Genomic DNA, 27891 nt, shown 5'->3' with positions numbered 1-27891 from the left:
ATTACACATCAGATGCTCTAGAGTTTCCTTTGCATCCGGCTCATTGCATTTCCTGCAAGCATCGTTGTGAATTAGGTTTAGTTTTCGGGCATGTGATGCAACCAAACAGTGACCTGTCAACACACCAATTAATGTTCTACAGTTCCTTCGGTTAAACGATATAACATTCTTGGTGTACTTTTCTTCGTATATGTGTCTACACATAATTCTAGCTGTTCTACAGGTGGTTAAGTTCCGCCACCTCACCGAAACAACTTCACGATAATATTTTCAACAAGAAATAACTGGAAAATAACTAAATTTCGATCGAGTTCTGGTAAATTAGTTTGCACGCATGGCTTAAATATAGACTATGGGAGCATTACAAAACTACTTTCGCTATTCTCGAGCACAAAACACCGAATACATAATATAATATCCTTCGTATACTCAATGAAACCACAGCTTTCAGTCACCTAACCAACTAAAGTCAAGTTGAAGACTAATTGATTGGAAGATTATGACAGTAAATTGCAAGCTACCTTCTGCTCAAAAAGAACTCGTATTTTGTAAATAAAAGACACAAATTTAAATTTTATTCCAAATTTATTTTATCTCCTTCAAAATATGATCCTTCTGAAGCGAAACACATATGCCAACGCTTAACTCAATCTTCCATACACTTTTCGTAGGCCCATGAAGGTATGGCTTTTAGTTCCTTTAGCGAATTATCTTTTACCGATTCAATTGACTCAAAACGCTTACCACGAAGGGGTAATTTGAGTTTCGGGAACAAGAAAAAGTCGCACGGATCCAGATCTGGCGAATATGGTGCCTGAGCGATGACAGTGGTGCCGTGTTTGGGTGTTTGGTCAAAAAATCGCGTACAACAAGAACTTTCCATAGTAAAAATCGCAAAATGCATAAAATTAAATTATAACTAATCCGACAATATAAAACACAACTACACATACTATCTTAGTGCTCGATGATTAGAACATCGTACCTGTTCACATTTTTCTGAAATCCGTTAGGAGAGTTACCTATCTACTTTTTTTAACTAACATCATCCCAATTGACCTAAACCGACAACATAAAACCCAAATCCACAACTATTTGGGTTCTCGATTATAAGAACATTTAAAACAAATGTTCAGATAATTTGGTTCACAGTGACGCTTCAATACATATCTTCCTAGGTATACCGGTTTGCATTTTTCAGAAATCCGTTAGAAGGATCACCTACGTCTACTTTCCGTACTTAACTTTTACTTTCTTTACTACTTTCTCATCCCAATTGACCTGACTTTAGCACAATAATATGAATCCTTGAGAACTTATTAACAAAAGTCGAGTCCATACTACCGGTTAATTTTAACTCTTATCGGCCATTGCTATATTGACACCCATGCATAGATAGTTTGCATTCCATTGAACATGTGTTGGAAAGGTTGTGGAAACTTAGATAACAAAAGTACAATTACAACACACATTTGCTCTGTAAATGTCGAGCTTTGGCTAACACAAGTGAAATGTTTTTTAAATGTTACTATTCAGTATGGTCAGTAACCCAACAGAAAGATTTTCTTTTAATTGTAGGGGCTTCTTACGACAAAATCGGTGTTTTTTTTTTCTTTTTGTTTTGTACGACTGGGAGGAGGGGAATGCATACGCTCTGACCCGGAAAATAAGCAAATGCAGTATTAAAACGGCGAATAATCTTTTATAATAAGAAAGGAAAGAAAGGAAAAATCACAAAATATCTTAAAACCAAAAAAACAAACCAATCCAACATTATCTATTAATTTGTATATTCATTAAGAGAAGTTGGTTTATCATTTTTAACTTTTTAATGAAACTTTTCGAAAAACTTAACAGTCACAGTCACAGTCATTCTCGAACTTACATTTAACTACTAAATTAACAATTATAGCAGATATAATAGCAATAACTGTACCAAAAAATTATACAATAATTTGCACCACCACTTCACTGCCAACTAATACAATACAATGAAAAGATTGTAGAACTACCAGAACTATCAGAGAGCTGATAATAAAGTAGACTTTGAAACAGATTTTTTCTTTATATCTTGTGTTGAACCTAAGTCCATAAAATAATTGAAGCAATCATTTATATAATACCATAGATTTTCACTATATCCGCCTATATAGTAAACAATACAAAAACAATTTTGTTTTTCAGATCTCTAGGTTGACCTGGTCTAACATCTCCGCACGAGAGTATCAGTGTTGACAGGCCACTGCAAATAGAGTGGCTTGCTATTAGTCTAGGTCTACCCTATAATGACTTTTGTGTCACCTGTGGCTTTAAAGATGTGGAGGAAACTGTGCTCGATCTCATGTGTCAGTGTCCATCTTAAGCTAGGAGAATATTAAAAATCATCTGGGCCCCTTTTCTCACAGATCTGACTGAGCTATCATACTGCAATGATAGGGACTTTGCCAAATTCATATAACTGTCAGGTTGGTTTTTCTTTTATCTAATGGGGGAGTCGTTTTTCAGCATTGATTGCATACTGACCTTTTAGTCTATGTACGAACTAATGCTATTCCTGTGACACCACAACGGGTCATTATTTGTGCTAAAATGGGCTTTCTTGGATGAAAAGCCGCTACTCAAACCTAAACTAACTTACTTAACTTTATAACGTCTCTATTAAATATTTCATAATTTCATGTTTTAATGTTGTATTTCATTTAGACTTGAAATCTTAGAGCATTATTTTGACAATTAATATTATGGAACTACACTACTATGGAACTATTCGAACATAGCCAGCAATTATCATATACAATCTGCACTATTGCAATACTGCAGCTTAGTACACATCTAGATTACATTGAGCTAATCAAGCTTCAACAAATATAAGGATAAGTCGACTGCATAATGCAAGTAGCATTAACAGCAGATTAGAGAATGAAGTATCTCATGTTAACTAAAATGCATTGAAATATTCATATATGATAAAAATGCTTATTCAACAAAAATTAAATATGATAAATGCAATAAATTTAATACTTACAAATTTGAACAAAGAAATGAATACTGACCTAAAAAAATTAATTTGAAACGCAAACGGTTTGTACAATCATCGGGCAGTACACGAGTACATATTGATATATGTACATCATATCATATCAGCAACACATTTGAGCGGAAAATAATTTAAAAAATAATTTTAAAAAATACCAAACTGAATAATTAACAAAATATTCTATGACTTTGCCGACGCTTAAATACCCTTCACACAGAAATGTTTGAAAATTTTTTTGAATTATATATTATATTAGAACTAGTTCAAGAACAATCATCTTAGGAATGAAAATTCATGATACCTCGTGACACACAAACACCGTCTACCTTAGCCAAAGCAAACAATTGAAACTTATATATATATATATCTATTGGTTGCTTGACTCCAACTCAGCGCTAACACAGTTCACGATTTACAAAACTGTTATTAAACCAATATGGACATATGATCCATCAAAATAGACCTATAACGATCTATGTCAAATGAGAAATAGAAATAGTTGACCGGTTCTCTCTCTAATCAATAGTGATACGTATAAGAAAAACAAACACCGTAAAAACAAAGTATATTATGAAGAACAGGCTTAAAAATTGACCCAATCTAAATTCAACCATAATGAGAGATAGTTAAACTATCTTCGTAGTCACCCGAACACTTTAGCCCATGCTTTACTTCGGTGCGTGAAGTGTAACACTCTTTTTCTTTTTGTAAAAAATCATCCAATTAATTTAATATAATTTATACAAAAAAGATTTCTATGTATCCAAAGACTGGATCATCAAATAAATGGAAAAGAAAGAAGAAATCCGTTAAATAAAATTTTAGACATCAATATTTCGTTTGGTTTTAATTGCTGAATTAATTATATTAATTATATAGTATATATTATTAATTATATAGTAGACACATTTATGTTATAATAACAAAAATCTAAAGTATCAAGTTTTAGAGGAGTTGTAATGTTGTAATAAATGTAATGCTTGGATATATGGAAGGGAAAACTCTATCTCCACTTAAATTAATCAAATACCAACTGTAATTATAAACCCTGAAATCTTGATTGCATTAATAATATTTGCTCTCGATCACCTCAACATAAATATCAATACAATGTATTGTATCCGGAACGAATAACATTGACTGGGTTACTTTGTAATCCTATGCTATAGTGATAGCCAAAGAGAAATCAATCTGTAATAGAAATGGTTCCGAGATTAAGACAATGCTATTTAGCTGAATATATCGAAATCTGCACTTAAACAGTACTCAAACCCCAGAACGAAATACAACCTTGGAAGTTTGAAAAAGAAGAAAACTTCATCAATAGTCAAAATAGAACTAGGCTTAAAAGAATGGTCAGTAGAGTGGATTCACTCACTCTTAAAAAAAGTGAAAAAAAATTTATTTAAAAATTCACACAATCGAATAACTAAGTACTATCACCAAGTATGATGGTTGGAGGAATCGCGATGATCAATAATCCATATTTGTTTATATTTTTGATCTTGATGCCATGGTTAATATGAATGTTTATCGCAACTGACGTTTAAAGGTCGTGTGCATCTAAACTTCTCTGTGAGAGAAAATGTATGCTTCAACTTAATGGGAGAGATCCGACATTAAACCGGACACTCACACTCCATTTTGACGGACAGTATACTCTACAGTAGCTGGAATGTAACAGATCCCAAAATTATCTTTTTTTGAGTAAGATGAGTAAAAATTTCTCAGACTCATATGTATGTAGCGTGTGACTCGTTTTTTGGATGTCATTGTTGTTGTCCGACTCTTTTTTTACAAATGATTCAATAAAAATAATGATTGTTGTTAAATTTAATTACCCTGTATAAAAAAAGGCAAAACAACTGCAATTTTTAACATTTTTATCGCTATTTGATAATAAAATTTGCTACTAAAATATATTAGTATCTTTAAATAAATAGACTCGTTAGGTTAACTGCGATTTTACATTTTTTTTTAACAAAACAATTTTTCAATAAAAATTGTTGATGATTAAAGAAATATTATTTTTAAAAAGAATTTTGTTTATTTATTTAAAGAAAAATATTAACCAGAAATTCTAATAAAAACTTCGTTGATAATTGCAAAGATATTTCTTTAGCAGCATTGCGCTTTTTATTGATTCGGAATCATTCTAATTAGTTTATGCAACTCTAAGATCATATGTTCTATATATATTAGCATTATCAGAATTATATGGATTGCAAAGAATAATATGCGGAAGAAAATGTATGCTTCAATATTCCGCATGACTATATTAAGAGCAAACCTGAAATGTGAATTGATTACACAAGTGATATCTTTTCATATCTCTTCAAAATCTCTTCATTAAAGGGGAAAGAATCAATAAAATTAATAGATTGAATATGAATGCAATCGAAATCCTATATTTAAGCATATATCCGTTATGAAAAGTGTCTACCCAGCTACTGTCCTTTGGCTCAGAGAAATTGTTACTTTAAGTTTGTGAAGAATTAATAAAAGAAGATTTTAAGAGATATACATATATTTTTATATACATAATTTTTAAGAAGATATACAAAAGTATACATTCCTTTTTAACGCCAAAGTATTCATAGTTCTGTCATCTAAAGCAATTAGTGTATATGAAATATTATGGAATATCATATCGATTAAATTGAGTCAAAATTAAATTATCAGTTTACTCAAGTTTCTTTGCTTTCATCAATTGTTTATTGTCTTTTTCGAAATGATCAATTCTTCTTAAATTTTTAATAGATGCCTGAACATTTTCAATGACATTTAGTTCCGGTTCAGTCTGCGCTCACTCTCATCATACCAACGGGTTAAAAAATGATAACAGCTGTATCTTTATATATACTATACACAGTCAACGGGTTATCAAGACGGGCTGGGAACTATTCTCGAAACTTTTGCTATACTGCTACAATTTACTTCTACAGTGTGACAGAGCTGAGATTGCGAATCATTTAAATGATAAGAATTTACAAACTGTTCTACTCAATCAATAAGATATATATGTACTTGGTTTTTCCTCCGATTCACATTAGAAAGTCCGCATACTAAACACCGAACACCTCCTGTTCACAAGATTTTCTATTGTTTCAATATTTCTGCTGCGATAAGAACTAACAATTTTAATTTTTTCTAAAATATTTTTCATTTTTTCTTAATAAAAACTTAAAATTTTTTTGTTTAAGAAAACCTATTTATTTTATTCAAAATAAACCACTACTGACTCATCATAACAATTTGCTGGATATAAAAGCATTGCAAATCGAAAGAGATGTTATGTAGAATGTCGACACAAGGGTTTTGAAAAACTTCAACGCCCAGATAGAACTTTTTTTTTCAAAGGCTAATGCGATTTTCAAAACTACGAAAACCCCAAGGCATCAAATCAGATGAAAAACAGAGGATCGCTGTTTTCACTAAACACAGCTATCTGAATGGTTTAGAGGTATTTTAAATAATTATTTCAAATTGTCGAATGGGATTATCGTTCAAGATGTTGGCACAAGACTTTTGAATCACCTTATTGCACATATAACATTATCTTTTTTATTTGCAAATGCAGTTCTCAAAAACATACGATAAGGAACTGAGGAATTCTTTTGCACGGTAAGGTATTGACGTTAGAGGAATTAGTTAGAATTCTTTCTTCTAGAACTCATCATTCTTCTTAATTAGAAGAATGGCGTTAGTTTTCACTAGAACACCATTAAAGATATATATGTCTTTTTAAAACTATCTCATAGTCTATTCTAGTTTTGATTCTGGGAAGATCACAAGAGTACAACTTGTTTTAATCAAATTTAACATACAATCACCCAACCTATTCCAATTCGATGTCCCACACAGTTATTCGCTTTAATATAGAGTATTATTCTATTAATAAATCTAACATTTTCTAAGAATCAGTCTTTCGTCAAAATGAGGATAAAGTCATATCAAGTACAAAAAGTAAAACCTCCGTTTATTGTTATAAAACTGTGTCAAATTATATGTATATAGCGCATATGTAATATATATTTATTTAATAATAATGTATTTATACATATACCATATAGATCTATATGATCTATACCAATATTTGATTCTTCATTATATCAAGTCTTCGTTAAATCGAAAGTTTGGTTCTTTGCTTGAACTCCAGATTATCCTTTTTGTTTCAAAGCTATTAGAAAGCATGTATGTATATATATCAAATATTATACATGCTTAAAGCATATTATATTATATATGCTTATATATCAAAGCATCATATTTTACGAAATTATCACCAAATCTGTTAAGTGGGTGTACCTAGAAGCCACGTATAGCCACGTATGTATATATATCAAATATTATACATGCTTAAAGCATATTATATTATATATGCATATATATCAAAGCATCATATTTTACGAAATTATCACCAAATCTGTTAAGTGGGTGTACCTAGAAGTCACGTTATATCAAAAATTCAATGCAGATTTTGAACAGCACTAAATGAAAAGCTGTGATGAATTAAGCAACAGTAATAATGTAGCGTACAGCAAAAATTTAACTACCAACCGCTGTTAATAAGGGACCTACTGTCGGCTCATTTATTTCATAATAAATGCATATTTATGTATGTCTTGCAATTTGAAGATTTATTGATGTACTTCTTGACACATTTATAAGAAGTTGTAATCGAATTCTATTTTTTTACTATGCCTAAATACATATATAGTACATATAGTATTTCTCTGTTCTCATAATAGAGTTATCGTACCTATAATTTTACTAAAATTTCGGTACTGAGTTTTGGAATTATGTACTGAAACATTTAACGATTAATGTAGTAATGTAGTAAATTTGCGATATGTAAAGGTTATTCAACCAACGGATATTGGTTGCTTTTTAATATAGTTGATGGAAAATTAAGAATTTTTAATATCTGTAAATAATTTTGAGGCTAATAAAATTTGTGTAAATACTTTTGACGCCACTAAGCATCAACAGTTTTCTTTGTTTTTTACGACACTCTCCAACTACACAGTAAGCACTCTTTCTGAGATACGTGAAAACACGATATTAGCTTTGTGTAAACGCCTTGGCTATGGCTCTGTGTATAGCTGTGTATGGGTGCATCCTTCTATATGGGCACTACGTGCGTGTCGAGTCCGAGTTCGTGTGTTCCTCCGACAATTCAAACTCTTATGTGTTTACATCGTTCATTCACATTCAGTTTATGACACACATCGACAATGTAAATAATAAGAGTTATAAGAAAAGAACAATAAAGACCTGTTTGTGCATCTTTAAGATGTCTGTGATCGTAATCTTTTGTCTTTAATTTCGTAGGATTTGTATTATTATTGCTGTTGGTTTTGTCAAAGTTAGTTTTGCTTACACCTTTTCTTGGGCCATTTATTTCGTGTTCCTCTTTCTTTCTATCAAATAAAAATGACAAAAACAACAACACCAACAACAACAACAACAACAAATATCGATAAGATCTTTAAAAAAAGGTTAATAATAATGATAATAAATTTAACTCCGCTGGAATGTTTTTTCTTTTGGTGGGGGGTCAGAAAAGCACAGAAGTGTGAGTTTTAAATTATACTGTTTGCGTGACAATTTTTTATAAATACATTCTTTTCTGCATTTAGTATCATTTTTTTTAACTATTTATAAAAGTATTTTGTTGAAATTTGATAAGTGATCAATATAAGTAATACTCGTGCTCTAGGCAAATTCCATTCAGATCACTTTGGCTTGGATATAGCTGTCATTTAAGCACGAGTATTCAGATAAATGTTTTTACAACGAAAAGTCTTTTATTAGTCAATTTAATTTCACTAAATTTCGATGTTAACTATTACAACATTAATACTTGTAATATAAAATAGCGATCTCTAACATTTGTCCAATTGCTTATCTTGTGTTTGAGCTTGTTTTTATCACAGTTTAATAATTAAATTTCTGTGATAACACTTATACAATAAACAATTAGGATACGTGTACATGCTTATATACATCATGGACACAGAACCCTTCAGATGTATGATTGCAGATATATAATTGCATAGCTTAGCTAGGGAAGCCAATAAGATCGAGACCTATCAAGCAATCGCCCCACGCGCACAGATATATAAGATACCTATATGTTGCATGACAGCTAGGGGAACCTAAGAGACAAAGGGCATACAAACAAATTTAATATATGATTTAAATATATATCGCAGTATTTAACTACAAAAAAATAAAAATGATAGGAATGAAGATTAAATTAAATTCAAAATTCTTGTTAATAAATATTACTTTTATTTTAATTTTAATTTTAATTTTTAATCTTCATTTTTTTTTTTAAACCAATAAGACAGACGTCCGAAAAGCAATCAGCCCATGAGTGCAGAAGGCTTTAAATACATGATTGCATAGCTTTTAGTATGTTTCCACAGCTTACTTAGCAATTCAACCTTACTAAGTAAATTTCATTAACCATAGAAAGAACTTCCGTGCTTTTTAACTTACATAAAAGTAAATCAAGGAAAATTAGATCAAAAATGACGAATGCGATTCCTAAACATAAATTTCTAACAAGGGAAATTTCAAGTATTTAATACAATCTTTATTTTAATTAATTGATTATATATATAATGTTTATAATTTAATTAATTATTTAATTAAATTAATTATTTGATTTAATAATTTAATTATTTAATACATCAATTATATATTAAATTTTTTCTGTGATATATTATTAGGTGAAATATATTTAAACGAACACAAGCCTTTTTTGAGTTGGATCGGTCGTCCACCTAACGCACGTACTTGGCCCATATATATAGTATTTGTATCGAAATACTATCATTGTCACATATTTAAAACGTATCTTTACTGTTTTAAGCGTCTTCCTAACTATGATTGTATTCTTCATTACTTTTATAAAAAACATATTGATTTAGAAAAGCATCTGTATATATACTATACAAACAACTAAAACTAAATGTGCCTATCTACATTTGATACAAAGTCGAGGACGGAAACACTTTTTTAGAACCCTCTTTTTATATTTTTCCCATCATTTTAAAAAATTTTTTTCAATTTTAAAAACTTTTACTTTTTGTGCAACATAAATAATAAAATAATCAACGAAAACATATGTGCATCTCCCAAGGGTCGTATTAACAAATTAGGCGCCCGTAGGTTAATAAATACAAAAAAAAATGCACGTGATAACTTAAAAAGGCAAACAAACAAAAAAAACTAAGATATATATATATATAAAAAAAACTCAAATAATCTCTAAAGATAACCAAAATATCGGAAAATGATGTTTTAAAAGAAAACACTTTGTAAATAAACAATAAAACCATACATATTTAAATAATATATACTTTTAGATTATTAAAATATATATAATGTAGTCACTAAAAAATTAATAATAACAACAAAATATATCTCTAAATATAATCGCTATCCCAAAATGTCCTCTATCTTGGGATAATTGCCCATTATACCATGTGTTTAGCGTGATCATGTATCTATCTGTCTCTCACACTCTGTCTTAATTGCTCTACACAAATAGCCCAACATATATGAGAAAGATATTTCTGTAAAAATTAGACTTTAATAACTCTATATAAAATAACTAAGCAGACTTTTATTTGTTGTGATGTTTCTTTTCACTTATTGGAGCATATAGACACAGATCAAGATTTTAAAAGTTCAAAAAACAACTTTTTCCCAGTCAAACATTATCTCACAAAGATATTGTAATTTGCTCTTTGAACACATATGAATTTGCCTAATTTACCTAAATTTTTTCTTTTCATGAAAAAGCTTTAAGCTCTCATATTCTCTCTTTAGTTAAATATCTGTGTTCTCTGATTTATAGTATATGGTTAATTGACGACACATTGTTGTAGATTGAACGGTAATCGAGCGGTCAAAGTTCAAAATTTTGATGGCCACTTATATATTATGACATTTAATATATTTATATTATACAAGTTGTTTGTGATATTAAGGTCCTTTTTACTATCGTATTCAGATCACGACTATCGATTTATGAGAAATGTCTACAGATTCTTTTATTCCTACTTCTTAGACATAAATCATGTTAATATATAATTAAATGGTAGACTAACCATAACGTACTGGAATTTAAAAATGTTCAACCTGTGAAGTTAAGCTAGTGTGGCGCCAAGCCAAAATTAACATATTGAATTTAATCCTTAAAAAGCAAAATTGTGTACTCATGGACAGACGTAAATTCTTCTAGATGTGAGTTAATAACAACATAAGGTTTCACTCAGAAAAATAATTTAGTTGATTTAACCTGATTTTAACTAAATCTGAGGTCAAAACATTCTTAATCGACACATCATGTTGGTTCAACCATACTACATGTTGGTTTTTATATCTTCTTTACCACATGAGCTAAAATTTTTCTAACGAAGTTATCAGGTCAACTTGACTAGTATGAGGACAAAGCATATTTACTGAGTGTTCATTTGGTGAAATATGTCATCACTGCAACTGCAGAGATATAGCAGTTGAAAGATCCATGCAATACAACCAAGCCTTTCTCTACAATATATGGTACATCGGTTGAACACAAACATTTTGATTAAAAGTAATAAATAATATTTAAAAGATATCTAACAGTTTATAAGAAACAAACAATCTGAACGTCTTAAAACAATATCGCAAAACTTGAAATCGATTAAAAAATAATTTTTCTGTTTTTATTTGGTTTATTTGGTTTAGAAAACTGCATTTGTGCATTCAACCGGATGTGATTTCGTTTCATGTTCGCTTTACTTATCGATTCTTTTCTTACTCCTATACGAGTTATTACTATAAAAACAGAGGTAGAACACGTAAAAAATATAAAGCTACGACTAAGACGGGAAGAGTAAAATTCTATTATTTCTGTTCATTAAACACAGAACACTTTTAAGATAATAAAAAAATAAAACTTATTTTCAACAGTCGTGATTCAAGCCATTAAAAAGATTTCAAGGTATGTAAAATATAACTAACTTTATATAAAATATAAAAAAATATATATTTATATACACTATATTAAAATATTGTTATAGTGCTCAATATAAAAGTATGTAATAAAATAATCTCTAGCTTTGATACAGATCCATAGAACATGTATCAGAAATATTGTATGGAGATATATGAAGAAATGTAGAAATAACTTATATAGCATATTTATTCAAATGGGATCCTAATAACTTCATTTTTTAACAGCAATGTTTGTATATATACTTTTAATACATTTTATTTAGATATTCAAAGATATTATGTACTAAAATCGCATTGGTTATATAGCAGCTATAATCGGATATTATAGCTCCCGAATACAACAAGCATTCCCTTGAAGTACTGTTTACAGAAAGAACTTATGATTAATGAGCATAACACAAGGTATATAGTATTATGTAGAAGCACTAACAAAAATTTCAGATAACCTTAAGATGAAAGACCACAATTTCAAGCCAGTTGAAAATTTACAGGAGGTGATTATTCGGATATTATAACTCCCGAACTCAACAAACATTCTCTTGAAATACTGTTTACAGAAACAAATTGTTATTAATGAGTATAAGACAAGGTATATGGTATTATCTAGAAACACCAACAAAAAGCCTAGAGGACTTTTAAGTAAGAGACCACAATTTCAAGATAAGTGAAAAATTGAAGTAGTTAAGGACACACTATGAATGGCCTGGTCAATAAAAAGCAGCGTGTGGTATGGTTGAACCAACATGATGCGTCGAGTAAGAATATTTTGACTTGAGATATAGTTAAAATCTAGTTAAATCAACCAAATTATATTTCTGTGTGTACTTATAAATTTAAATTGCTTTGTTTAAATTGCTTTTAGCAGTTTTTAAGCTCAATATCCTGTACAAAATGGTTGTAAAACCACTCGCCAACAAAGAATATAAAGTATGAACAAAGGCAAACTTTTAAATATTTTGGAAGACAAGATCAGAACAAAAAATCTTGGTCTTTCTCTGGATAAGCACGGAGATTTTTTAATAAAAAACAATGCTGAGTTACTAGAATTAACCAAAGACAAAGACATTTTTTGATTTATCACAACTAGTAGATAAAAATGGATTGATAAAACTCTGAGAATGAAGAACAAAGGACGCAGATAATTATTTTAGATAAATCTTTTAATAGACTATATTGTAAATGATGCAAGCATTTTAACTCTGCGAGACTAGGGAAATAAAATAAGAAACAGGACAAAATAAATAAAAATACTGGATAATGCTAAAGCCCATTCCATTTTGTGGAGCTAAATGATAATAATGTTTATTACATATGTTAATTAGCACATGATTATTAAAATGGACAATTACGCACAGTGATCTATTAAATCTATTATACCTGACAAGAATCTTACAAGCTAATCCTGGCAATTTAGGTGTTCAAGAACACAGACCTCATTTGTATCAATGAAAATATAATAGAGATACTGGTTATGTTTTAGTCTACATTTTACAAAATTCTACAAGTGTCTTTACATTTCGTACGACCATTGAAAAATCAGTTCATTATCAGTTCATAAATGCATTGAACACCTAAGATTGGATATTCAAAATAGTTGATATCGGTGTTATGAACCATAATGGAAGCATCTCTAGTTGAGTAACCAGTGACTAATTAACCAGTGAATTGTTTACTTACTTCTGTTATAAGTTATAACAGAAGGTGGTTTGGTGCTTACTCGTTTGTTGAAACACATAAGTATTAATCAAGTTTTAACACTAAAGAAAACCCAAGTTGGGTCAATATACTCGTATGTAAGCAAGTATGCCCGTAAAAATTTTCTTATATATATACATATATCTTAACCATCACTTAAAATACAATTTAAAGCATATATATACCATCCTCATTTACCACAAGTCAAATGTCAATTAAAAAGTTTATAAATAATAAAGATAACGAAATTCTGATTCGCCACTTATCATACCAACTATAGACATATATAATATTCAACCGATTTTGTTCAAATAAATAAGTATTCAATTATTTTAAAAAAATTTATGAACAGAATCTAAGATAAGTATTATTTTGTTTTGAAATATAAAGGTTAACTACAGACCTTCAGAAAGACAATTAGATAGAGAGGCAAACCTCTCTATATCGCTAAGTCATATAAAGTTGTTCAAAGAATACCCAAATGTACACTCATGGGGTGTATGGCTCTTAAATTTCAAACATCAAACATCTCGTTAAACTGATTATGCATTTTTTACAGTGCATGCAAAGGGCATAATGGGCAATTTCTCATTATAGGTTTTTTTTGCTATAACTCAACAAGAAAGCCCATAAATGCCATAACGTCGGTTGTTTAGCTTGCAATACATTAGATCAGATGAATTGTTGTGCATGAACTTCGATGTTTACAAGTCTTACCGTAAAAGTAAATTCATTAAGAAATAAAATATACACTTTTTGTTTTTTGTGTATTGTAAAAAATACACAATACACGAGTACTTACAAATATACATATATATATATATATATATATATATATATATATATATATATATATATTAATATATTTGTATGAAATTTGTGCTCTTGAAAACTATCCAAAATATCAATGGAATATAAATGGATAAAAGATGAAGACTATAGGTTTATGGTACGTTTATAAGTAGACCCGTTAGGTCGCATCTCTCGCGTTGGTGTAGCAAAAAATATTAAAAAAATTATTATCTAAAAAAATAAAACTTCTGTCATGAAAAGGACATAAAATGGGTGCAATTATGAGATAAATACGAGTATATAAAGAAAAATAATATTAATGAAAATCGTGTTTAACGTCGTTGGGGAATTTAACAGAATTCGGTTGACAAAAATCATAGCATATAGAACACCCGAACAACGTAGTGCGCATATTGAAGTAAATGTGTTGAATAGCAAATCTCTTGTGAAAAATAGAGTAAATTTAAATTGTGAGCCTCACGTAATTAATTATATAGATGAAAATTGTAAGTGTATGTTGCAAATTGACTAATATATTTCTCCGTCGGAAAAAGAAGTCGTCAAATTATGGCATTTGGTCACAGCAAAATTAATATGGGAATTACCAACAGTTTATGGTAAAACTCGGTAAATTTAATTGTTTTCAATTTTAAAATTTTTGCTCAAAAGTCATAATCTAATCTAATCTAATGATGAGAAATTTATACTATCTCACCATTTCGGTTTTCACAATTAACACTGATTTGTAGACTAGATCTAAAGGATAACAGGCATCACCACAAAAGGCAACAGAGAAAAAGAAAGTATGCTCTGTGATTACTTCTAGACGTATTTAGACAAAGTTTGTCATTTAAGACTACTTATTAAGCTGCACACTTTTTTGTCAAAATCATATTTAAAAATTTTTCCATCATATCTCATACCTTATATTTTGAAATTTGGTATGAGGATGCATAGTCTTATGCAAGATAAATTATAGCAGGTGATCTACAATGCTATACAATTATGGCATCCTGAGACCATATAACTGTACTTAATTATTACTAACTACTCAATAACAGTGCATAGTTGCATAATTGTATTCTTTACTGATAACATGGCACTACAGACAATTGGTGAAAGATTTGGACTATATACGGGAAAGTTTCAAGAAGCTTTAAATGAAATTGGAATGGTTTTGTCTAAAACATAACAACAATAAATCTGTATATATAGATTATAAAAAAAAAATTGCAACATTGCTTATTGTAGGTGGTTTGAATATATCTTACTTAAACACCACAAAATATCTCAGTATAAGCTTGGACACAGAATTACATTAGAAAGAATACATCAAAAAACATTAGACATTAACTAACAATATATGCATTGGCTTAGGGTCCGACGATCATCTCTACACCAAGACAATAAGCTGTTTATCAATAAATAACAAATTCTCAAACCCCTACTACGGTACTATGGTACTATTCTATCCAAAGATGCAGTAGTCAGACGGACAAAAATCTAATACAATGATTTCAAAATAAAGTACTTAGAGTTAAAATTATAACTTTTTGGTGTATTTGAGGTACTGACATTTAGAGGGCTCTCAAATGTTTATTAGTCAAAGTTGAAATAAAAAGGTCCAGCAAATCATACTTCTTCTGTACTTAAGAGATCCAAAAACTTGCTGAGAAGGTTGAAAAGGACTAACGGTTTCGTTATGAAAGTGAAATGTATTCAACGGTAATTATTGTTTATATATATTATATTATAATCTTGCTAGATAGTCTAATTCAACAAACTAATTGCAATGCAATATATTAAACAATATAAAAACGTAGTAACTAAAGGGTATTGACTCTTCAACGTATTAAGGCTAACTCTTATTCCTATGTTATATTTATTGCTGTAGTTTAAGAATAAATTAATCAATCAAAAACTTATAATACCTATAGCAATATTTATATTTTTTATTAGATTTCGGCATATCTGATTAGATTTAAAATGAATTTAAAATACAGAAAACGAAATGTCGGGTATTTAAATTGACGTTGGGTGCCTATCTGTATGTCGGTTTTAATGCAAAATAGTTTTTTTTTTGCTAATAATATAAAATTTTTTAGGGAGACGTTTTATGGCCGTACTTTTATGAAGTAATAAAAAATTTTTATAAGCAATGTCAAGTAATCAACATTAAATTCAAAATATATTGTAACTCAGTCAAAAAGAAATACTTCGAAATATATAATATCTTCGCTAATTTTTTTAACAAATTTCAAATTCAAAACAATACACATTTGGGTTATTTAATTCAAGCTGAAATTTTATTATTTATTATAAATTTATATTTGTACGGGTAAATGTAGCCTCGCTGTTGATTATTGCCTTTAATAAGACGCAACAGTGGATGTTTATATAAAGATTTCTTATGTTAGTTAATTTATGACAACATATATTTTTAAAATTTTATAGATAGATTATTTATAAACGTTACAATACAAGATCTCAAAGGGACACTTCATCCACAGCTTCCTTCAGCAACGGTACAACCCCCGATATCTGATCATGCCTTTTTTCAACAAATCTCTTTCAGAATCTTTAGTCATAAGTTAAGTTCGACTTTTTCCTGATTTTAGTATAATTTTAATATTTGTTTACATTAGTTTGTTATTAGGAGTCGTATACTATATAAATGGATTGACACTATCTAAAGGTAACACGATTGAAATTTTAAATACGAAGCAATACTTTTTTTATAAAAAAGTATTATAAAGTTTCTTTTAATTATAAATTATAATTCAACTAAAAATTAACTTAAAATATTTACGTCATTAAAGGTTGATTAAGTTTGTATGATGAGAAGTGTTCCTCATTTACAAACGAAGTTTACTTTTTCTCAACAATGATTGATTGCTTAAAAATGAGAGTTTTAAAAATTTTAGTTGTAGTTTACTTTTTATCATAATTACAATAGTAAGTACTTTCTTAAGTGTCTATAAAACTGCCAATCAATCAGAACAGAAGCTTTATTAAACCGCATAAACTCAACGGGATTTTAGCTTATTTGCAGGGATTTTGAAGATGGTATTAAAACGACAAATAATTTCTAATTATGTAAAAAGAAAAAGTATCTGCAGATCAGGCCTTACATCAACTAACCACTCTCGAATACATTTATTTCATCCATGTTTCAATTTGAAATTTCTTAAATCCCTTTAAATTATTAATTAAGTGAAAACCTTAAAAATATTCACTTCGGACAGATATAATCTTTAAATTTGTCTAATAACTTAAACTTTCTATCTAAATTTTCAACTAGGGAAAAATTCTAAAAGTCACTAGAGACAATATCTGGTTGTTGTAGAAGTAGCCCATAACAATCAACCTGTGTAGTCCCTTTTGTGAGTGCTGGATCCTCAAAATCGACGAGTGGCTCCGGCACTACAACCCGATTGGTCTTGAAACTACAATATCCGATGATATTGTAAAAATACTTGTGCCACTGTGACTAGTAAATAGTAACCGATCTTAGTGAAAGAAACTTGTATACTATTACACATTAGAACACTTACGATATTGATTTCATCTGACAATATTGCTTAATATAATCCATACATTTTCTTTATGTAATCTAGTATTGTGTGACTATTTCAGACATTATTAATTAACATTTCACTATTGGCATACCAAAAAACTCTAGTCATGCTCTTCCTAATTGACTACATAACCTTAATCTTCTTTTATGCTCTTTTACATTATAATATTACTGTTTATGCTTTAAACCCAGGAATGCACTTTAGTAGACTTAAAAATTATTCAATAGTTACTAGTCTACGCAAAAATCCATTTTATTTCACTAAAAGTGGATTCTCAAACATAGCTTTTGCAATGTTTAAGCATTTGTGGATTAAACTTAGTAAATACGGCTTAGAAATCTCCAGTTACAGGCTTTGTGACTGTCCTACTTAATCTGGGGCAGAGGGAAAATGATGAATCGGAGGTTTGTTTTTTATTCTGAAATGTGGATATCGCTAACATTTTGGGTTTCATTTGAAAGAAAGAGTGTCTTCTGTTCAGTTTGGGTCGGAAAGTAGTACAAACGGTCAATATAGTCGCAGTGTTCTGCTTTCCTAAAGCTAGTACCACGTTTTCATTTTCTATGCTAATCCATTGTAGTACACACAGCACCCAAAATGTATTATTTCTCACATGTGGTCAAGCGATACGTCTACACGTCCAACAAGCTTCCTTATTCTTAATCAGCCAACATTTAATATCATTTTGTCAATCGATATGTCTACAGGTTCAGCAAGTTCCCTAATTTTTAATCAGTCATCATTTAATACCATTTCTGGATGATCTTTATGAACTATATATTTGTTTATAAGTTTTATTGTTGTATATCATAGTGCAGTACCCATACAAGCTTTATTAAAATTTAAATAAATTTGCAACTAACTATTATTTTATAAATGCGAGAACCTAATCAATTCGCAATTATTATTGTTTTCCATTTATACAAAAACTTGTAGTCGTTCAATGAAAAAAATTATTAAAAATTATTTAGCAAATATTAGCAGCGACATCACATTATAAAGCATTATAATGTGTAGCATTTGCTTAATGGTCAGGCAAAAAACTTTTGAATTGCCCTACATATTTGCTGTGATAAAAGTAATGGTTTGAAATAATTTATAAATATTTACAAATGTTTAACAACTAAGATGAACTTAAAAAGAATTTAATTCAATTAGACAATTGGAATTAATTTAAATTATTAATTAATCAATTTAAATTATTCACTTTTATATTTCAACCACACTATTATATTCTTCCACTTTTAATAATATTTATTTATTTATTTTTTACATTTAACTATTAACTAATATCATTAATATTACTTACATTGTAAGTAAAATACATGATTTTATAGCTGTAATTAAAATTGTTTAATTATAAAAAATATTTCTTTATTATTATAACACAATTCATTGCTTAATTTGATATGATATAAAATATTAAGAGAGGATATTTATTTATTTCACTAAAATAACCATTAACCCATTTCTGGTCAAAAGTGGACTCATTCGGCTTTCATTTCCAGCAGCTCACATTCGAAGGTTTTGGAATCAAAGTTTGTTGTTGTTTATAAGGAACATCTGTTACGCATGTACAATTTTTTTTATCTTTTAAAAGACTCTATTCAGACATTTTATACATTATAGATAGAAATTAAGAAGAACAAATATTACAATATTTTTTAAATTAATATATTTCCATATTCATAATTTTCTCCTATTATTTATTGTGTTGTTTGTTCTTAAGTTAAAAAATATTTTTAATTATATTCACATTTGCTTTATAATTAAACGGTGGTAATTTGTTTATTGTTATTTTATTTTTTTTTAATTAATTTTTTATTTATTTGTTTTTTGTTTTTAATAATTTAAATAATATAATGAAAAAACGTAAAATTTGAATTTTTTTATTTTTACCTTAGGCTCTATCATTTTATCAATTAATCCACAACGAGGTGCAGAGAAATTATATGGCATTATAGTCACCATATTACACTAAATAATTCACAAATAAGTTTTTTTTTTTTTGTTATTATTATTTTAATATTTTAATATATATTTTTTTTGTTTCCTTTAATAGAATATTGTAATATATATTTATTTTACTGTTCAGTACATTTTTTATTTATTTTTCATAAATCATAAAACACAAATCGTTAAAAATTAAATGAAAACGATTTTTTTAAAAAGATTTTAATCACCGATTTGAATACATTTTTAACAGTTAAGTTTTCGTTATTTGAATTTAATTTCTTTATTGACACATTTGAAGACAACTAGACCGACAATTCCATCGCTTTGAGATACTTATGAAAACTGATTTTGAGTGTCAGCAGACAAGCAACAAAACAAAATAACTTTTCCTCAAATGCATGCCAGCAACATCGAATTTGAGATTCGCATTATCACTCAAAACGAAAGAGATGCATTCACCGTATAAAGCCATGTGAGTGAAGTACTACTTACTCATCATTCGTTTTACACTACTCAAGCGAAGCACTCTTGTTTACTGCGAACCACTACCAGTTGCCAGTTCTTTCAAGTAGACGACTTTTTTGCAGACTGTTTTTGTTCCTGTATTGTGCGCTACGTTAGTCGGTACTGCGCATGAGTTTGTATAACTGGTTTTTGTTTGGTGGTTGTTTGTTTTTCACTCAAGATGCGTTGCAGGGCTTACACAAATATGTGTATACAAAGGGGAAGTTATGCTCTTACTTGCACCAATGTCTTAATTGCTGTTTCGGCAACAATACGACTCCGCCCACTTTGTGACGGCTAGTTTCTACTACAAACATTAACAATGAAATCTTTTACTGAGTTTCTTGCAACTCACAAAAATACTGTAATATTTTAATTATAATTATTATTTAAATACAAAAATAGACTTACTCTTTCTTTGTTTAACAATTAAACATGTTTTATTTTATTTTTATACACACACACTTACATATATACATATGTGCTCTATAGAAAGCTAAAACCCGACAACACATAATAAAGCCACATGTTCTCCTACGGTGGCTTTTTCTGCTAAACAGAAGATGTTAACAGAGAATCATCGCACCATGCTTTATTCGCACACAAAGTTGACTAAGAGATTGCGGAGGGGCGGTTCAACCTGTATGACGCGGTAGAGAACTATTAGAAGACTAATTTTTAATTTTTATTTATACTTAAATATTAAAAAAAAAAATTAATTGCTTTTTAGCAAAGTAATATACACAAAAGGGCAACCTGACACCTTAAAAAAGAATGCATTTAAGGAAAACCTTAATTTGTTGAATTTGTTAACTACAATATTAAAAATAATAGATAAAATTATAACAATATTAACACATTAGTTAAATTATTGTTGTACTATAATTAAACTTTTTTTTCAATTATTGAAATTGTGAGAGCTTAAAGAAAGTCTATTGTACAGAAGGGGGCACAATAGACCCGATAGTTGCAATGTCACATCTCCTGTTATATATAAATAAATATTAAAAATTATAGATAAAATTATAAAAATATTAACAATATTAACTCTTGTTAAATATAAATATATAAAATTGATTTCTCATAATTTTTATTTATTTTTTTTAACAAAATATAATAAAATATATTCGAAAAATAAAATTATCTCTTAATATTTCTATATTTTTATATAATATATAATATAAAAAGATATTATAATATTAATAATATATATATAATATATGTACATATATATAATACATATTTTAATAATATAATACAGTCAAACTTCCATAACTCGCTCTTCTATAACTCGAATTTTCTATAACTAGAACTAAATGGTGGGCAACAGGTTTAAGCAGTGGCGTCGCTAGGCGTCAGCGATGTCGGCGACCGCCGATGGCCTCGCGCCCGCAGGGGCTTCGCAAAAAGTTACCGACTGTGGATTCTAAGCACTTAATAAATATTTTGAGCAATTTGGTTTGATAATGGCATTAACTATATTCGAAGTATTCCCTAATGTTTATATAGTAGTCAGATTCATGTTCACAGTTCCAATCAGTATAGCTTCGACGAAAAGAAAGAAGCAAAGTTAAAATTGTTTAAGACGTACTAGAAAAGTATGATGGTCCAAGAGAGACTATCTTCATTATGACATAATTTAAAAAAAAATAAGGTGATAATAAAAGTAGGAAAATTCATTTATTTTAATTTGTGTATATTTTAAATTGATTAGCAATAAAACTTTCAATCATGCTTTGTCGTATTAGTGAATGTAACTTATTTACTTTTACAACTGGGTTATAAAGGGGGACTCGCAATTCTGATATCACCGACGTGCAGAATTGGTCTAGCTCCGCCACTGGGTTTAAGAGAGCACTTACAATCACAAAAAAATTTTTTGGCTCGAAATCTCCATAAGTCTTTATGGGTTTACTTTCAAAATTATTTATCTTAACAATTACTATACATAATAGTCGTATACTACCATTTTTAATTGTTGACAGTACCAACTTAGGCAACTTCGTATTTATTTCGATCATCCATCTTGAGAATATTCACTTGTATCAAAATTTACTCCTACTTACTTACTCTTATTATTCGTAACAGTATTTCATGTTATAAAGCCAATTGAGTCCGACTATCTCAATCTGCAAAGCCAATCCTAATCCCGAAGTTACAAATCTAATTTATCGAGTTTTTTTTACCCACGGATATCGATACGGCTTATTGAAAAGTTTGCGTAACCCCATCATCAATTTTCAAGTAAAATATACCAACACAATAGCAAATGTTATGCTATTCTGAACTATTTACCATATCTCTCTCTTCAAAAAACTTCCATGGTAATGTGATTATAAAACAGAAAAGAAAACTCTCTCAATGCCTTTTCTTGATAACTTTGTCATGATTGTTCTTGTTGCCAGAAACGATTTCCGATATAATGTATACACTTTTAGTGTGATCATACTCTGCTATGATCTAAATAGATCAGTAAAAATAAAATATTCTATAATGGGTAATTATTGAAACAGTACAAATTTGATGTTATAATAAAAAATTTACAGACTGTTATAAATATCCGAGGTAAATAGTGAAATATATTGTCTAATAACATATATAGTTATTTCTATTTTCTTTTTTTTTTTTTTTTTGATATATGAAACTCCTAAGCATTATTCTTTCGATATCATATCTTTTTCGTCAAAGTTCGCGTCTCACTGTCTTGCGACGGACTCTCCAATATTATAATTGGTATTGGTATTTACTGAGCTTTAACTTTTCTTTGTCTATCCGAATTCTTTAGATATTTAGATAATGTGCAATTACGTGTTTATTTTTAACGCTTCGACTACGGTCAACATATTAGTCGCAGTTTATATTCCAACGCAGTGCTTCTGCCATGTATTGTCCTTAATCAGATTTACTTTTATTTCTATAAGTACATTTATTTTCTACTTGTGAGTCTGGAATCAATATTGTAGAGTTTTTACACATTTTCTCCAAGTTTTAACTCAGATCGGGCTATAAGATGGATACCACATTCATGCAACAGTAGTTAAAATTATTTACTTGGAATTTATAAATAAATCACGACATTATAAGCTATATGATAAGATATTATTTTGGAGGCAATTTAAGCAGGTTTACATATATAATCTTGAAACTAATTAAACAAATTTCAATTTATATAAGAAAAAATTATATTTACATATATATTCTTGTTGACACTGCAGTCAAGTATGGACTTTGTTAGCTTTTAAGACCTGTTCACATTTTGTTTGATTAGCTGATAATATCTTTCAGTTAACAATTTTGAGAATTTCAAACCTCGATTTCTCATTGTCGTCGACTTAACATTAGCCCTTTTCAGAACCACTGTTTGGGGAATAAATCATAGATATAAACAACATTTAATAAATGTATGCTACTTTTTGGAATGCGTTCCGACCCCTATATAAGTCAAATATAAGGTCATCAAAAAATGTGAACAATGTAGAACGTTGATAGATGCCGATACTTTTATACTTTTATAAATATAATGTATATAAAATTTTATGATACCGCAAAATAATTCTCTATAATTTTAGACAAGTTGAAGTTAAAAGTAACAAAAAACGATATCGAATATCAGAATAAAAACGGGTCGTTTGCAGTTAATCCAGGAGTAGACAAACTTGAAAAATTTTGCAAATTGTATTCCATTTAAAAATATATAAGAAATATTAAACATCTTTAACCCGAAAGACTGTTAAAAATAAAAATTACCAAAACAGAAGCATACTATCCTTAAATGTACTAAATCGAGCACTTAATGGACGAAATGAAAATTTACTTTAGATTCAGATTTAACCCAAATCAAACAATCAATTATAAATTTTTAAATATAACCAAAAATGTTAAACTATTCATCAAAATTCATTTTGTCCCCTTTAAAGTAAACATCATTAGACACAATAAACACAATACGAATTTCCTTTTATCGCTTCAATCCTCGAAAAATGGTTTCACGACGCGATATGAGGTTGAAATTGATGGGACAATAAAGGGAGCCATTTCTACTTATACAAATAATCCCCGACAAGGACAAATACCGCATAAGGAAATTCGCCGATTGCACCAAAGATCAACTTGTTTGCTCAGCTGTAGCAAAGCAAAAAATAGAATGACATATCCCAATGAAACTTGACACGTACGCCTATGTCAGTGCTATTAAAACAATTTTATTCCTATATCAAGCACCGTTCTGGGTCATATGTAAACTAGTACAACTAAAAACAAAATTTAACATTATTTTTGAGGAATTAATAGTTTAATTTAACAAAGGCTTCAATTAATTTATCCATTAGGTGCCCATCTCTAAAAATAGAGCGTTATTAAACTGTGAGTCCAATAAAATAATGCTCAACCATTCTCCTTCATATGCAAATAATCCATTAAACTTGTATGATTGCAATTCTTTTTGGTGTGATAAAAAGTGAAATGTTTATCACAACATTAAAAATGTTTATTGAGAACTTTTCACTTAGAAATGTTTAAGCAAAATAAAATTCTTGACGTCATTGGTATTTATAATTCGGAGAGAAATCTTACTTAATCTTAATATCGGAACTTATGCATCTATAGTAGCAGAACTTTGTATGCTTATAGTAGTTTAAAAGTGAATCCACAAACAGTAGAAATGATGTTGCTGTTGATACTATGTAATTGAAAACATAAGTCGACCTCTCTACCGCCCTTGTATACAAAAGTTCAGGAAATAGAACTCTATCTTACTATCTTCATTATACCAAACTGTCTTCCTTTAATTCTACAAAATTCAGTCGAAATATTATTATAGCAAAGCAGTTAAGAAAGCAGTTACGGCAAGTTACACCCGTAAACAATCAATATGTAAAAATGGGGCTTCTAACAGAAAATAGTCTATAACTTCCATAACTTGGTCGTCAAACCGGTATTACTCAATGGTGAAGACATTTTATGTTACACCCATCGCTCACAATGAAGATTATGATCTTAAGATCCTGCATTTTAATTACAAGATGTCTATTCCTTCAAAAACACTACATACTTTACTTAATCGTCTCCTAATCAACTTAATAGCTTTAGCACACACAATAAATTTAATCGAAAAATGGGAATCACCTCAAAAATATTTCAGCATTCTAAAAAAATTTAATATATTTTTCAAAAGATCGACTTTCCACCACACAATCAAAACAACTAAAACTTATAATAATATTTAACATTACACGCTTCACCAAGACAAGATGGGTGGCAAAATAATTTTCGCGACCTTTACGATCAATATAACATTAACACTGACGGTTATACCGGCGGCGATCCCAGGGGGATCCACTTAGGCCTGACGGCTCCTTACTAGATAGTAAAATTGAGTTTGGCATTTCTTTAGTAATAAACACACTTTTAGTATTATACAGAATATCAGATTATGTCAGAGTATATCATGCGGAAGTAATGCCATTTAACGTTGTTGCTGGTATACTATTGGAAAGTCATATTTAAGAAAATTATATTATATTTTTTATATTCTTGAACTCTTGATATATAAAATCTAAAGTAATTTTGTAATATATCATCTCTAGAGATACCAACTGGATACCATAACATAGTGACTACTGTGGTAACTTTATTGCAGTAGTTTTATAGCAGATTTTACATAGAGTAATTTTGCCCTATGTCATACCGCCAGGAGAGATTAGCAGACATGATAACGTATCCGTCATCTGGATTTGAGAACATAATGATTACCATTGCAACTTTATGACAGTAGTTTTATAGCAGTACTTTACATAAAATAGTTTTGTCAGACATAATAATGTATCTGGGTACCAAGACATAGTGACTACCATGACAACTTTATAGCATATAAGCTTATACGTAAAAGCGCAATCAATACCTTTAAACCTAACATATTATACATTCATTTTCAATCAAAATTACACAAATAGGGCAAAATGAGAAAATTTGTACAATAACTAAATAAATCTATTCATCCATAAGTCTATGTAAAACTAGATAACTAATTAAATTGTTTAGGACCGAAATCGATATGATAACCTCTAATAATCGTTCATTGCTTAATACAGTGGCATCCACAGATACTTGGAATTCTAACTAAGAATCTCTGCCGCCTATAGCAAGAAAAAAAGAAAAAACTGACAAAAGATATTGTCTTAGAATAACCAGAATTACAGTTCTTGGGAAAATCTTTATAGAGTACCTCTATAAACTCTCAGAAACGCTCAAAATTCACAAAAAAAAAAATTGGTTAAAATAATATAATTAGTTCATAATTCTGAAATACATGTATCATAAAAAAACTTGCTAGAAAGTACCTTGGGTATTGTAATAGACCCAAGTCTATGTGAAGTCGGGGAACTTGAGCTAACCTAAGTAAAACAATTATTTAATTTTTCTTTTTTTAGCAATATAAATATGAGTAAAATTTAGAATTACCTACTGACATAGGTATATTAAATTTCTTGTGACAATTTATGTACGGAGTGACATTTTCAATGTAGTACTAAATTTCTTTATGGTAGAAGAAAACTAAACATCTTTTTATTGTTAATCAGTTCCAAAACAACACACATAAAAATATTACCAAAACCTTAATCCAGTTTGACAGTTATTAAAGATTAAGGATTGTCGTGTGAATGTCAAAAATGAGCACCACATATCCATATTAAGTACCTTAGGTGTTTCAAATTTAAATTTTGATAGCTGAACATAAATTTCGAAACTATGTATTCATCCTATAACCATAAATTTTATATTAATCTAATTTATTCCATTTGCAATTGATCAGCTGTTATAATAAATTTACGAAACTGTCAAGTAAATCACAAAAAAATTTTAAAAGCCGGTAAATGTTCTTTAATTTAAAAAACAATTAAACAAATATAAGTAAAAATATTTGTAGTTGTTACATGTTGATTGAGGGACTTAAAAAGTTATCCAGTGGCTCGCCAAAGAGAAATAAACATTTATTATTTTGCCACCCATTTACTTTTATTGCTGTCTTCTTCTTAATAGGTGCTGTGTTTGGTTCGATTTCTTTCAGTTTTCTGTAAAAAACATAATGTATTTAAAACGATTTTCGTAACTGAGTATTTGGTAAAACTAGATGTGTTCCAGATCCGGTAACACTAGTCTTTTAAAACAAATGGGTAAATGAGCTTATAATTAAGCCCATTTACTTAAACTTTGAAAGCAAATAAAAGTAAATAAATACCAACATTATGGTATGGTAAGATTAATAATGAAATAATTATATAAAACCTACCTTCAGCATGAGTACTACGATTA

General features: G+C 29.1%; 1 protein-coding gene across 2 annotated transcripts in view; it reads right to left on the bottom strand.

Moving 5' to 3' along the window:
• LOC119689323 (developmental protein eyes absent) overlaps positions 1 to 20131 on the bottom strand; it is a 40899-nt gene extending 20768 nt beyond the window's left edge. Inside the window, exon 1 of one of the 2 annotated variants that reach the window (XM_038104125.1) lies at positions 20020 to 20131. In XM_038104125.1, the coding sequence (XP_037960053.1) occupies positions 20020 to 20091 (72 nt within the window). In that variant the 5' untranslated portion in view covers positions 20092 to 20131. Of the gene's footprint in view, positions 1 to 19429; positions 19486 to 20019 lie in introns of those variants that run through there. The other variant, XM_038104126.1, reaches the window with a different exon arrangement.
• Positions 20132 to 27891: the final 7760 nt, after the last annotated feature.

The sequence above is a fragment of the Teleopsis dalmanni genome, chromosome X, assembly GCF_002237135.1.
Source record: "Teleopsis dalmanni isolate 2A chromosome X, ASM223713v2, whole genome shotgun sequence".
NCBI classification, from domain to species: Eukaryota; Metazoa; Arthropoda; class Insecta; order Diptera; family Diopsidae; genus Teleopsis; species Teleopsis dalmanni.
The sequence above is the reverse complement of the archived record's forward strand: the minus strand, read 5'-3'. Positions and strand labels throughout refer to the sequence as shown.